At 43.9% G+C, this 14029-nt stretch overlaps 1 protein-coding gene across 1 annotated transcript in view; it reads right to left on the bottom strand.

Annotated features, from left to right (window-relative positions):
• XPR1 (xenotropic and polytropic retrovirus receptor 1) overlaps positions 1 to 14029 on the bottom strand; it is a gene marked incomplete at its 5' end in the record, with an annotated part of 112459 nt that overhangs the window by 98145 nt on the left and 285 nt on the right. The window contains one exon of the mRNA XM_009076558.1: positions 6689 to 6740. Coding sequence (XP_009074806.1) covers positions 6689 to 6740 — 52 coding nt within the window. The remainder of the gene's footprint in view (positions 1 to 6688; positions 6741 to 14029) is intronic.

The following is a 14029-nucleotide window of genomic DNA, read 5'->3' as shown; positions in this document are numbered from 1 at the left end:
TTACAACCCAAAGCATTCAGTGATTCTATTCCATGACTCTCTGCACCTAACCCGACCTTTACTCCACACCCACTTTACACCAATTACTGGTCAAGCAGAATTCAGTCCCCTGGTGCTGTGTACCTCTAGGGAAGTCACTGTACCAGCAGTGTAGGTGGGTCTGACTGCTGTGAAGGCACAGAAAGTGGCAGTGTTGGTGTTCCAGGGATCGAGGATTCCAAGATAACAGGACAGACACACACACACTCAGGTAGTAAATTCTAAGTGATTTATTCCACCTATGTATCTGTGTGCCCTTACAAAAAGGATATAAAGTCTACTACATTAACAAGGGAAAAGTTAGGTCCCTAACAATTAAGAGTACATACTGACCCCAAGAGTGATGAGATGAGTGGGCCAGCACAGAGTCCATTCTGGGGGTGCAGACACAGAAGCTCAGCAGAAATCCCTGTGGAGGCAACGTGGCCCTTGAGTTCTGGAGAGCCCCCAGAAGGTGTGTGTGGCCTCATAGATCAGAATTTTGCTGTGCCATCCTGATGTGACCAGTACACGACAGGATGAGGTGGGTCTGAATTTTTGGGGCACCAACATGCCTGTGGTCACATAGGTTTTGTGGGTGGTCATCAGTCTCCTCTGGAGATTGTTACTTCCCCCCCCCTTCCTTATCATCACCTCTAAGTGTCCTTGGGGCTGTTTGGCAGTCAGTCAAGGCTCATTAACCTTTTGTTTTCCTTAACTGAAGTTTTCACCTCACTGCTTAATCCTTCTTCACTCCAGTCCCACAGGCCAAGTGCACCTGCTTACTCCCTTCTCACTCCATTCCCACGGGAGAGCTGCAACTGCTAACTTCTATATTCAGTTTGACACGGCCTGCTGCAGACCATCTCCATTTATAAGTGTCTCTGGACACAGTTGGTGCAGAGCACACCTCAGGGTCAGCCTCTGTGCTGACTTGCTGGGAGTACTGAACTGCTTTTGACAGCAAAATGACGTTTACATGAACACACAGTACACCACATTCTCATACAGCATCTGCGCTCCAAATATTTTAGTGAGCATCCAGCTGTTCTCTCACACTACTCTGCACCCTACTCCACCCATATGCACTGTGCACCTTTCAAATTTTATTGCCCCGGGGGAAGAGAAACCAGACATCATCTCCTTCTCTAAATGCTGATACACAGCCAAGTTCTCCTCCTGTCCACTGTTTGCAAGCTCTGGAAGCTCACGTTATCCACAAGCCCAATAACCTATTTTTCAACAGCTAATCCAACACCTGGCATCAGGTCTCCAGCTGAGAAGAGGATTGTCATGGGATTACATTATGTTTTCTGAGTTTGCACACTAGTTACAAATACAGAGGCCTCCAAACTGAATTACCGCCTGCATAGAATCAAGGACCAGCATCTGGGGTGTAGGACACCAACCCCCATGTCCTTTTAGGGTGTGCAACAACACAGTGAAGTAAAGACAAAGCATTAATCTGCTTGTGGCTGCTTCTGATGTGAAGCAGTTCTGCTGAAGACTCTTTAAGCCTTAAGCATTCCCATGTAAATAAAACCTCAACCCACTACAAAGTAAGCTTGTGCAATTGGAAATAAATGTTTATTTTGAAACAAAAAGAAGAAGACATCTGCATATATACAGACAAACCATCAGCCTTTGATCAACCCTACAAAGCATGTCTGCATGTAACAAAAACTGTCAGGCTCATAACTTCTCTTGGAAAAAAACCAATGTGATTTCCCACACCCTGCTTATTCACCAAGATTATTTATCACCCTAAAGAATGGTATTTTATTTATTTAGGAACACAAATAAATCCAAACTAAAGATTTGTAGCTGTCAAACATAGCAAGTGTATTACAAATCAAAGCAGAAACAAGGGTGGAATCACACAGGACACACTGCCAGTGCTGGCACTCTCAGGATGTCCCAAACTTGCACCTCTTGCTGTTCTAATCTAGCACAAAAATACAGGTGACCCTACAGCTTACAGGTACCAGCAGAGAAAAGATCTCTATTACCACTAAAGCTTTTCCCATACCAATCAAATCTTATTTTAACATCACCTCTTACTTTTGGGTATGAGTTCTACCCTAAACCACCCACAGTCCTCACTCCTACACTGTTACACCATTCCAGCCCTGCACAACCAGTGTGATCCTCATTTAAAAGGTGCCACTGGAATTCAGGATTGGGGTTAAGTGGAATAAGTAATCTCTATAATAAGAGGATACAACAGAACGCTCTTGTACCATCTGATATTACAACCACCACGTTTGTTTACGCAAGTATTAAAGGGAGGCTAAATTTCAATATCTGAAAGACAAATATTCCAGGAAATAATATTTAGAGTGGACCCTGTCCATTCAAGCAGATAATCAGAATGAATAATTTACAGCTGCACTTTCATCTTCACTGCAGCTGAGAAGAGCTGCATCGTAAGGAGCTTGGGGAGATGCCGACACATCTGCTCACCGAGTGGAATAATCGGGAGGACTCCAAGCAACACTGGTCCAGTAACCTGTTTTACTTAGGTGACAAATGGGACAGGAAGCAGTGGGAGCACACGGAATGCAAGAAAAAAAATAAATCCATATCCTTCCAGTGAGGTCAGGATTTCATGTGTTTCCAATATTGCACAATCTGCCTCCGAGAAAAACAGAGCTACATTGGGTTTTCTCCTCTACATCATCTTCCTAAAGGTATCTCAGGGTCAAGGCAGGGTGCCCTGCTCTCCCTGACCTGGCAGCTGGCATCCAGGCCTTCCTGCCTTGCCAGAAGGGCTCAGAAGCCATGAACAACATAGTGGCAGCAGCATCAGTTCATCCTGATTGCTCCAGTAACAGTAAGCAGCACGTAACAAACAGCTAACAAAGCAAACACGCTTCAAAGAACTCTCCAGAAATTCAAGCAAGTCTCATGGTACAGCTGGGAATCAAACACCATTTGATACTTTTTCCAGTGATGTGTGTGGGATTGAATTAACAGACTACACACTAATTTGGTGCAGATGTTGCTCAGGTGGAAGGATGGTGCAGGTTTCATCGGGGGAATGCCTTGTAAAAAGATGATGAGCATCTGGAGGAACAACACTGGCATATAAAACACTGTTGTTACAAAGCAGACAGACGGGGGGGAAAATGTATCTTTGAACAGATTAAAGAAATTTATGTGTACAGCTAGGAGCTGCCAAAAAAGATATGCTACAGTCTGGTATAACTCATGAAACACAGGGAGCCACGGCACCTTGCAATAGTATCAGGGGACAGCTATAAACAACCTCCTCCTATCACACAGCCTTGATAGGTTTTGCCTATTCGCATCTAGAGGGTTTTTGCTAACATCACAGTCTATTATTACCTGAATGCAGGGAAAAGCAGATAGACATCGGTGTGATTCAATGTAGCACAACGAGAAGGGTCACCGTGTAACTGCATAATAAATTGCACAATTTAGAGCCCAGAGAGAGGACCTTGGCTGCTTCCCATCAGCACTTTGTCCACTAAAGTAGCACAATGACCATCACTTGCAGAGCTTAAGTGTCACTCTCAAGTTAGCTTTGTTTACCCAAGCACAAACAGGAAATTCCTAAGTACAAACCCAATGAAAGCTATTAATGATGGATGGTTCACCTATTACCTATTACTTACAACATGCCTTGGTTGGGTAGCCCTTTTAATGCTGTTTTAAAGAGTTTCACAAATGCTTTCAGCATACTACTAAGCAATACAAAGCATTTCTGTATGTACACAAATTTCTCCAACTGACACAGTTAGCAGCCTGCAGCAGAAATCTAAGAAACTCATTCACAAGTCCCAAATCAAACATCCAGCCAAGCAGAGTAAGAACCAGGAATAGCCTCAGCTTTGCTACACAAAACTCCCTTTTCTTCACAGTCCAATATATTACCTGAAAATTAGCTTTACAGTTCATGCAAGGTAAATCAAAGTCAACTCTGCAGGTCTGCAGAGTGTCTGTGATCAACTAGATCAGATAGCAGATGGATTTTAGTTAGACCAGTCTAAAAGGAGATTACATTAGGCTCATACTGGGAAACTGGGTTTCAGCAGCACAGCCTTGTAGTTTCTGTGCTAAGCTCAGAATAACACAGAAGTATCCACTGCAAAATCCACACTAAACTGAAAACATGCAGGCCAACAGCCAGCCCTGACAACAGCCGCTACATTCCCTCCCAAAGTTGAAGGAACTTGTCCACCTCCTCTACTAGGGACTAGAGTAGTGTTTTGGGCACAGCTTGTGTGCAGTCATGCACTAATCCTGGCCAAAAGCTTCTGTGAAAAAAGGCAGAAGGGCTTAAAGGAGAAGGATGTAAGCAACAGGGTGAAATACCTGGCCTTGATCCTTTTCCAGCACAAGCCTTTCCTTAAGCGACAGCTCATGGAAAGACATCTTCCTTCCCTCTGCCTCCCCTGCATTCCCAAGGCCTAAGGTAGAAGCATCCCCCGACCTGCCCCTACAGACCCATCAGTCACTCCAGCACTGGCCCCATCCCGAACAACACACCATTCCCAGAGAGGAAACCAGGGACTAGAAAGCAAACCAGACTCCAGGCAGAGACAAAAAGAGAGAGAAAGAACACACTGAAAACAGACTTGAAAAAAATCCAACCACCAAGCACATCATCCCATTCACTTAAGGAACAAAAGCTGAAGGAGTTAGTACAGTTGTTCTCCAATTAAGGGCAGGTTAGGCAGAGAGAGTTAATTAGAAGTGGTTCAAACCAGTTTGGATTATTCCCAATAGTACAGAGGGAAAAACCCAATCCCCCACAAAAATGAACAAAACGTTGTTCTACTGATGAAAACTGTCTTAAGTTATTGCTTTTGTTGAGGTTTTGAAAGCATGAAAAGAGGCAGAAGTACAAGTTAAAACTCTTGCAGCATTTAAAAGAGCAAAAATACAATATTGTACCATTTTACTCTTCACCTTCTCTTGCTTTGCCAAACAAGTTTACACACAAACATCACAGCACATTACAGAAGGTCACTGTTCCACAAGCACTGAAAACACAAAGCCCACTTGGAAATCCTGGGTATCCCAAGCAAAGCCCACTAAGTCACATTCCAGCATCAGACTACATTTTATTAGCACAGACACCGTTTGCTCACATTGTCAATAATAAATCAATGGAGAGAAGAGAGAAGGAAAAGTCTTGTAAATGCTCCAGCAAACTAATGGGCAGGATTTCCAATAAAATTACAAAGTTGTGTTTAAAACTTAATATAGTCACTTTGGCCTATACAGAAAACTTTACTTCCTCTTAGATAGAAAACTGATCTTATGCTGTCGGGGGAAAAGGTTATTAGGTGAGTTTTAAACAATTTTGCCACTCGAAATAATGAAGTGAGGTTTTTCTCTTTTGCCATTGTATTGCTGGCATGTTTTCCAACGGAAATCCATAGACTTTTGGATTCTAGGGCTATAGCCTTTAGAAATCTAGTTCTAGCACCTGAACTTTAGAGCAAAGCGCGATTGATTTAATAAAATTATCAGGCTGATTAGTCACATCAGCAGCTAAGTGTCAGGTTAGACCTAAAGATTATGCCCATCTGAGCATTGCTTCCATGAAGTTTTCAGCTTGGATTGCACCTCTGAAGACTATAAGGACAGACTGCCCCATCCCACACACACACTCTTAATCTATTAACTATTGCAGCTTTTGTTTTAGAATTCTAATCAAAGAGCAGATAGAGTTAAATAAAAAACCACAATATTCCACATTATTTTAACTCTGTCATGCCTCATTTCCCAATTCTAATCAACACAAGCAACACAAGGAAGTGGTTAACAAGCTCACGAGTGAGAAGCATTATTGATGTCAGACAACTGACTACACCAGGAGCAGCAGTTGTTGTTCTGCTCTAGAAAGATACAAGAAACCTAGAGACACGTCCAGAGGTTAATGAAATTAACATTGCACTGCGATCAGAGGGAAAATAATAAAGGTAAGGAGGTTATAAATCAGTTGGAAATCCACACGAAGGGCAAGAAGGAAGTGAAGCAACGTAGAGGCAAAAAACTCTTCAGGACTTCAAAGACAGCCAAAGGAAGCAAGACACAGAAAGTGAAAGGCTCCATTGAGAAATTTTGCACAGATCATCACTTAAACAAACAAACTCTTCAGAACACAGTGAGGTTAAAACCAATCCCTGTACTAAAATAATATTGCCACTGAAATCCTGTGGCAATAAACACATGCAAACAAGAAGATATACTCATGTCCACATACGAGAGGCAGCACAGCATCCAGGTAGGACACAGAACCAAAGGATGAGACTCTTTTAGTTCACATCAGCAGTAACAAACCAGTACCCAGTATCTCTCCAGCACAGCTATCTCCCAGAGTGGCTGGTTGTCCCAGCAAAACAAAGGTCTATTTTCAAGCCATGAAGAAAGTACTTCCACCAGTGAATGCCCTTATAAGCAAGAGGAATCCAGCTGTCGATGTCCCAGACTATACAAAGACAATTATTGTCCCAATCACAGAGGACAAAGAGTTCTAACAGTCAGAAATAGCATGCAGGCTGTGAAAGGCCAGGCATTTGCCCATCAGGATATTAAGTTTACCAATTTAGGAGGACTGAAGACAAAAAAGTAGCAGGACTACATGTCCAGTACCCAATGCCAAGAAAAACACACTTCTGGGCTATAATATGCTTACCTTCTATAGAAGGGGCCTGGTCCACAGCAGCATAAAGCATCTCTTTCAAAGCCTGCAAAGAAGAGGGAGAGAACAAGGAACACACTTAGCATTAAAAAAGGAAAAAAATTTCATTGCTTTGATACACCTGTTAGAAAACAAAAGCAATTAAAGCCCTTTTATCCTCCAGACTGGCACAGAGAGCTGTGGTACGTGATGTCAACACTATCACACGTATTGCTGTTCACAACAGAAACAGGTTCATGTTTCCTGACTGCTTTGTATCAAGCCTGTTACCTGACTAATCTATAAAATTTATTCCAAACTGTATCTTTCAATGTCTGCCTTGGGAGAAGTGTTTCCCAATTGGCAGGATGTTAAAGGCTTTACATTAAAAAAACCCAACAGAAACAGAATCATAGAATCAGTCTGGTTGGAAGAGACCTCTAGGACCATCAAGTCCAACCCCACCGTGGTCACTAGACCATGGCACTAAGTGCCACATCCAGTCTCACCTTGAAAACCTCCAGGGACGGTGAATCCACCACCTCCCTGGGCAGCACATTCCAATGCCTGAGCACTCTCTCCCTAAAAAAATCTCTTCCTAATATCCAACCTAACCCTCCCCTGGCAGAGCTTGAGTCTGTGCCCTCTTGTCCTGCTGCTGGTTGCCTGGGGGAAGAGACCAACCCCCACCTGACTCCAACCTCCTGTCAGGGAGTTGCAGAGGGTGATAAGGTCTCCCCTGAGCCTCCTCTTCTCCAGGCTGAACACCCCCAGCTCCCTCAGCCTCTCCTCATGGCACTTGTGCTCCAGTCCCTTCACCAGCCTCGTTGCTCTTCTCTGGACCTGCTCCAGACCCTCAAGGTCCCTCCTGAACTGAGGGGCCCAGAACTGAGCACAGGATTCAAGGTGTGGCCTCACCAGCACCGAGTCCAGGGGCAGAATCACCTCCCTGGTCCTGCTGACCACACTGTTCCTGATCCAGGCCAGGATGCCATATCCAAATGCCAAATAACAACAAAACCCGAAGCGTTGCGTGACACAAAGGAGTTTGTCAAGGCAAATGGAGAAAAATCAGCCTCAGGGTTTTCTTTTCACTGTTATATAGGAGCACAGAAACACACATTCTAAAAGCTGAAGACAATGTGACGAAGGAGATTAGGGAACCAAGCGTGACAGCCTCCTCTCAAGGTGGGAACTGAAGGACAACATTAACATCAGACAGAATTATTATCCAGGTGTTCAGGGTCTGGAGGCACCATGAGCTGCCTCCCAGAGACCACAGAACAACCACTCACCCACACTCAGACTGATGGTGCAAGAGATGAGCACCAGGTCCAGGTGCAAGGGGGTCCTATAGCTACATATTGAGCACCTCTGGCTGTAACTCCTTCTGTTACCAGAGCCATGAGGGAGGCAGCTTATCACTTGCAGCTCCCCTTCAGACAGTTGTTAAAATGCTGATATTATTCCAGTCAATAGATTAAAGATTTTCTTGCTTACAGCAAATAAAGTGAATTCAGATCAATGGCTGAAGGAATGAAGTGAGTCCAGGGGAGGGCCACAAAGATGCTCCAAGGGCTGGAGCACCTCTGCTCTGGAGACAGGCTGAGAGATGGAGGTATTCAGCCTGGAGAAGAGAAGGCTCCAGGGAGACCCTTAGGGCCCCGTCAAGTGCCTAAAAGGACTACAGCAGAGTTAGAGAGGGAATTTGGACAAGGGCATGGAGTGACAGGACAAGAGGGAATGGACTGAAACTGCCAGAGGGCAGGGTTAGATTGGATATTAGGCAGAAATTCTTCCCTGTGAGGGTGATGAGACACTGGCACAGGTTGCCCAGAGAAGCTGTGGCTGCCCCAACCCTAGAAGTGTTCAAGGCCAGGTTGAATGGGACTTGGAGCAACCTGAGCTAGTGAAAAGTGTCCCTGCCCATGGCAGAGGAGTTGTAACTGGATGAGCTTTAATGCCCCTTCTAACCCAAACCATTCTATGACTCTACTAATACCCTGAAGCATAATTTGCCACCAGGAGGGACCCACTCCTCTTGCAAAGTGATTTGTTTACACACCCCTCATCTTACTGCACATACTGAATGTGAGGACTCTTCACACTGCAAAAACTAGATCTTATTCCCTCACTTTTGAGCCCACAGAAATCTAACACAAAAAAGTTATTCAGGACTTCTTAGCTCCTGTCTCTTCTGCCTGGTTCCCAGCATATCCCATACTTCCATAATCCTGCACCTCTGCATTTACCATCTTGCATGTCACAGTCCTCCAGGTCAAAACCTGCCAGTGCAAAAGACAAATACCCTAATAGCCTCAAGGCAAAAACCACAAGCTCAGCAGCTGGAAACCAAGCACTGTTGTAACACGGTGGTTACGATCCTGTTAAGTAAATACAAGGTCTAAAGGACATGTCTGTTTATCACAAGATACCCAAGGTGCCTGGCTACACCGGCAGCTCTGGCATCTCTCAAAGGTCTGGCTCCTGAGTCCACAGAGGTCTCAACAAAGGTCACTTGCATAATTGTTTTCCCAACTGAGCCACTGCGGAATGATCCTCTTTCCAACAGCACAGCTCTTCTCAGTGCTCTCCTAAAATTCCACAGGAACAGTGGCCACTTCAGTCCCTTTCCCCCCATGACTCACTGGTCAGCAGCACGATCTGCCTCTGCACATAAAAAGTCTCCCCCTTTTTTCATCCCACTCATCATCCTCACCTACCTGCAAGTTTTTCCATAAACCAAAACCACATGCCATAAGATAAACCAACCTGAAGAGACAGCAAATTGAAAGTCACTGTAGTAACAACTCCATCCCTCAACCCACCCAGAGGTAAACTCAGTGTAATTCCTATCTCTGGTTTTATCAGTCATTTAAAAAAACCAAATTAAAAAGGACAACACTGACAGTCCTGCACTAAACAATCTTGAAAGCTGAAGGTGTCAGCCGTCCCACAGACCTCTCCCCATGCAGACTGACATATTACAATCTGGCAGCTGCAGGGCAGCAGATTTTCTTACTGCTTTCCTGACCTATATAAGTAAACCAATAACCTGAAAGAGAAAGGCTCTGTGCCTCTTCACACCTAAAGTGTTAGCCCTCTAGAATACAGGATTCTAGAAATGATTGTTTACAAAAGTTATCCATCACTGTCAACTTCAAATGCTTCAGAATGACTCTTTCTGTCCTCAATCTCGACAAAATGGGTTACTTCCTTGCTTTAAATTGTGCTAGTGCACCCACAGTAAACTTGGGTAAATATATACCAGAGAACAAAATAAAGGCAGAAAGAAAATACTCTTAAAAATGCAACTGTCAGATCTTAACAGTGAGCAAATTCAAGGACAAAAACCTTAAATCACTCGGAAAAGAAAAAAAAACCAGTGTTTTTAAATGAGTCTTTCAAACCACTTAAGCTCTTCTGAGCTCATCCGCTAACAGCCCGAAGGACAAATAGTGAAATAGCACAACAGATTTGTGTCAGGAGGTGGCAAGGCTGGGTGTGAACTGCCTATCATGGAGCTGGGTTTGACGAGAAGAATTGGCCACTTCCCAAAAACTGAAAGCCTGTTTCTGGAAGAGAGGCTCAGAAGGCAAGGCAGGCTACCTCAGCTATCACTTTCCTCCACCTACTTCCTGCTGCAGGTTGTGTTTTAGAGAAATCATGTCTAAAACTTAGCGGCCTTGTTCTCTTCTCCAACAGCAAAAGGACTTACAACCTGGAGTTTCCTTAAAAGAGAAGGGAGGTGACCTGCTCATACCCATCCACCCCATGAACTTGGCACCCATTGTAACTGTTCTGATTCTCCTCTTCTCCCACTTGCTGCGATTTCAAAGGTATTGTGCACTTTTTGTATAAAAATACCTCCAGACTTCTGCAGATAAACAAATTCAGGCCAGATTAACTGCAACAAAACAGCCATCTGGCAACTGTACAACTGCACTGAGTTCCATCAGCTGGACGTGCAGACGTACACTCACGTTTAGAAGTCTGAGCAGACAGAGCAATGCTCTCCTCTTTCCCCCAAAAGCATTGCAGAGATGGACATGAGAGCAAAGGAAATCAGCAGGGTTTGTGGATAAACAGAGGACTAACCACCCAACAAATTCACTGCATCAAGAAATGGCCATTAAATGCAGTGAAGCAGAGTCTTGGCAAAAAGCAGCAGCTGAAATTCATCTAAGAGTTACCTGAATGTGTTCAGTACTATGTGGAAATGAGACTCCAGCTGTCTGACACAAAAACATGGGATTTTGTTTGGGTTCGTATTTTTCTTTACACCAAAGGAACTGAAGGGTAAATGAATGGTCCAAAACTAAAGGTTTTTAAGGCAAGGAGTCTGCTGAGGCAGTGTGTGCCACAGAGCTGAGGCAGTGTGTCCCCCAGCCATAATTTCATTGGCTAGAAAAACACTACTCACTCTATAGAAGATACTCTGCCAGGTGAGCAAACCTTCTCACTGCTGCTGCCAGGGTCAGGGCACATCCACAGGTCACTGCTCTGTTGCATGGCAAGAACCTGCCTGCTCCACACTGCCAGGTGCCCCAGTACACGTGTGAGGCAGCCACCACCCCTAAAACCACTGCCCACCCCTAAAACCACTGCTCCCCTCTGGGTTTGCACAGAGAAAGCAGCAGGTACAGAAACATGAAGCATTACTTCTAATAAACAGGAAGTTTTTGGATGCCAGCTGTTGAAAACAGGACCAAAGTCTTTTGAAACTTTGGCATATTTAGCATTTAACATCATTGAGAAGCATTTCCACAAATTCAGCATTTCTCAACGGGCTGTTTTGAACTCAATCACATCCAGGGAGTAGCCTGATAATGACATTCAGTATTCCAACAAGAAAAACACCTTTTCTTTGGTATTATGTACTGTGTTATTATCACTGGTCCTCATACAAAGCCTTCCAGATCATTTGTACTGACTTAGGCTTCCAGAACCATCAGCCAGGGATGGAATTTTTTGTGGTAAATGTGACACATCCAATCTGGATGCTTGCATGCAATCTTTAGCATGGAAATTTGGAATGGAAAGTCAAATCAAGTCAATCAAGGTTTCTGTAATGCTCCATGTTAACGTTGACTCAGCCATGGTAAATGTCTTGGGGAAAAGCTGAATGAAACAGAAGAGCATTCCCTGTCATTTTTCCTCTTCTCTGTAAGCCAAGTGCTCTTTCTCAAAAGGCAGATGTACAGTAATGGTCTCTGCAGACCTTCTGCTGCAAGAAAATAAGAATCTAAGCCACACCTATCAAAGCATATCTTCTTTTTGCTTGTTTAAAGATTAATGGATTTTTCTCTCTCTAAAGCTCTTCCACAGCCCTAAGCCTGGGCAACTTCCATACTTCCTCCAAGCACATCTACAATACTTTAAACAGATTCCTTTTGGAGGGAAATGTCATGTTATTGGTAAGAACTTCGAGGACTGTCAGTTGTTAAAGACCATGTGAAAGTGAAACTACATTTTAGGTACTGAAAATACAACAGTCTTGTTCTTCTTTCTGACGTTATCAGCAACGGATTACAACTCTCTCCTAATTTGACTGGCAAAGCTCCCCACAAGCAGCTGCCTGCCCATCCCAAAGCATCTCACAAAGGACCTGCCACACTCTGGGGCTGTCTGACTGCACGAGTCACTTGGTCTCCAGTGAAAATAAATATAAACACCAGAGTAGCAAAAAAAAAAGATGAGGGCATATAAGCTTTATAATACAGGATGGCTTACAGAAAGCAATTTCTGTATCAGCTTTTAGTCCTTTCAAAGGGGAATGACTTCACACTGACAGAGAGCAAAGTTAGACTAGATTTTAGGTAGAAATTCTTCCCTGTAAGGGTGCTGAGGCACTGGCACAGGTTGCTCAGGCTGTGCCTACCACATCCCTTGAAGTGATCTAGGCCAGGCTGGATGGGGCTTGGAGCAACCTGGTCTAGTGGAAGGTGTCCCTGCTCATGACAAGAGGTGGAAAAAGATGAGGTTTAAGGTCCCTTCCAACCCAAACCATTGTATGATTCAATGATCCTGACATGGAAAGTCCCTGGAAACAGGATGATTCTTGTCAGAGTTAAAAACCTACCCAAGGAGATCTCTCACACTGAAACAAGTGCCTACTGCTTTAATTAAGAAAGGAAAAGCTAAACTGTCAGATGAAGAAACACCATAATGCTATTAAATATCCAAATGATGTTTTAAAATGTTATTATGATGCACTCTGTAAACAACACTGCACACAAGGAACACAAGCAGCATTTAACCCCACGTTTGCTCATCAACAACTGGGAATTTTTCTGCACAAAGGAGGGTTGGATGCTTTTTGCCTCGGGTAAAGCCAACAAGTAAACTGAGGTAGCACTGAGCCTTTATGCTCTGCACCCACACGACCACCAGTTACTGAATAATAAATGCCAGGCTATTCCATCACTGTAATATGCATGAGCAGGAGGCTGACTCACATCCAGCCAGCTGCAACAAGGCAAACAAAGAGTCTGAAAGTTAGTACTAAAAAGGAGGGTGAGGGTTTTGTTTTCGCTCACTTTGCATTAGGCTGTACATCCAAGGAGGGGATTACTTGAGATTAGAAAGAGTAACAACTTGAAGGAAGTTTTTACTAAGATCTACCTTGATTTTGAACTGGGATGGGGGAAGGGAGAGTGACATAATACTGCCCTAGTTAAAACATCTGAAAATTAACCTCCCATAATGAAAACAGTGGGCAACGAGCAGCAGAGCTGTTCACACATTAATCAAGGTGTCATAGTTCACTGGGTCTGGTCAGCCTGTGGCCAGATGTTCTATTTCCCCCCTTGCCTTCCCCTCCAAACCCTCTCCTAGGAAGATATTTCTGCTTCCAGGGACAAAAAACAACTCTCACAGGGATAACTCATTGGAGACACAGAGCAGAGCTAAGCTTGTACTTTATTTTATCAAGACAATGGTTTTCCTCCTCCTCCTCGAGGACTGATGCATTATTTGACCATCTATTCCTCCACATAATTCAAAGAGATCACAATATTGTTGTAAAGCCAAACCTAACTGCAGTTTTTATCTAAACATCCGTGGCTCTGCAGTCAGGTAAAGGGAAACAAAGGAACAGTCAAAAGGGCAGATATAAACTTTTCAGGCTCAACATTACAACAAAGTGAGCTAAGATAAATGTGGTTCTCCTTATAAATGCAGACACATTAAGAAGGATAATATAAACAAATTGCTGTTGCAGCGCCAGGGAGAAAACACAGGCCTCCAAATGATAACAACCACTGTATGGTTTTAACCGAGGCGACCAGTCAAGAAGTTTTGCTGATCACAGCTCTCCCAGACTAAGCTTTCCGCTGCCTAGATTTAATTATTACT

Source organism: Acanthisitta chloris, unplaced genomic scaffold (assembly GCF_000695815.1).
Source record: "Acanthisitta chloris isolate BGI_N310 unplaced genomic scaffold, ASM69581v1 scaffold6666, whole genome shotgun sequence".
In the NCBI taxonomy this organism is placed as follows: Eukaryota; Metazoa; Chordata; class Aves; order Passeriformes; family Acanthisittidae; genus Acanthisitta; species Acanthisitta chloris.
The sequence above is the reverse complement of the archived record's forward strand: the minus strand, read 5'-3'. Positions and strand labels throughout refer to the sequence as shown.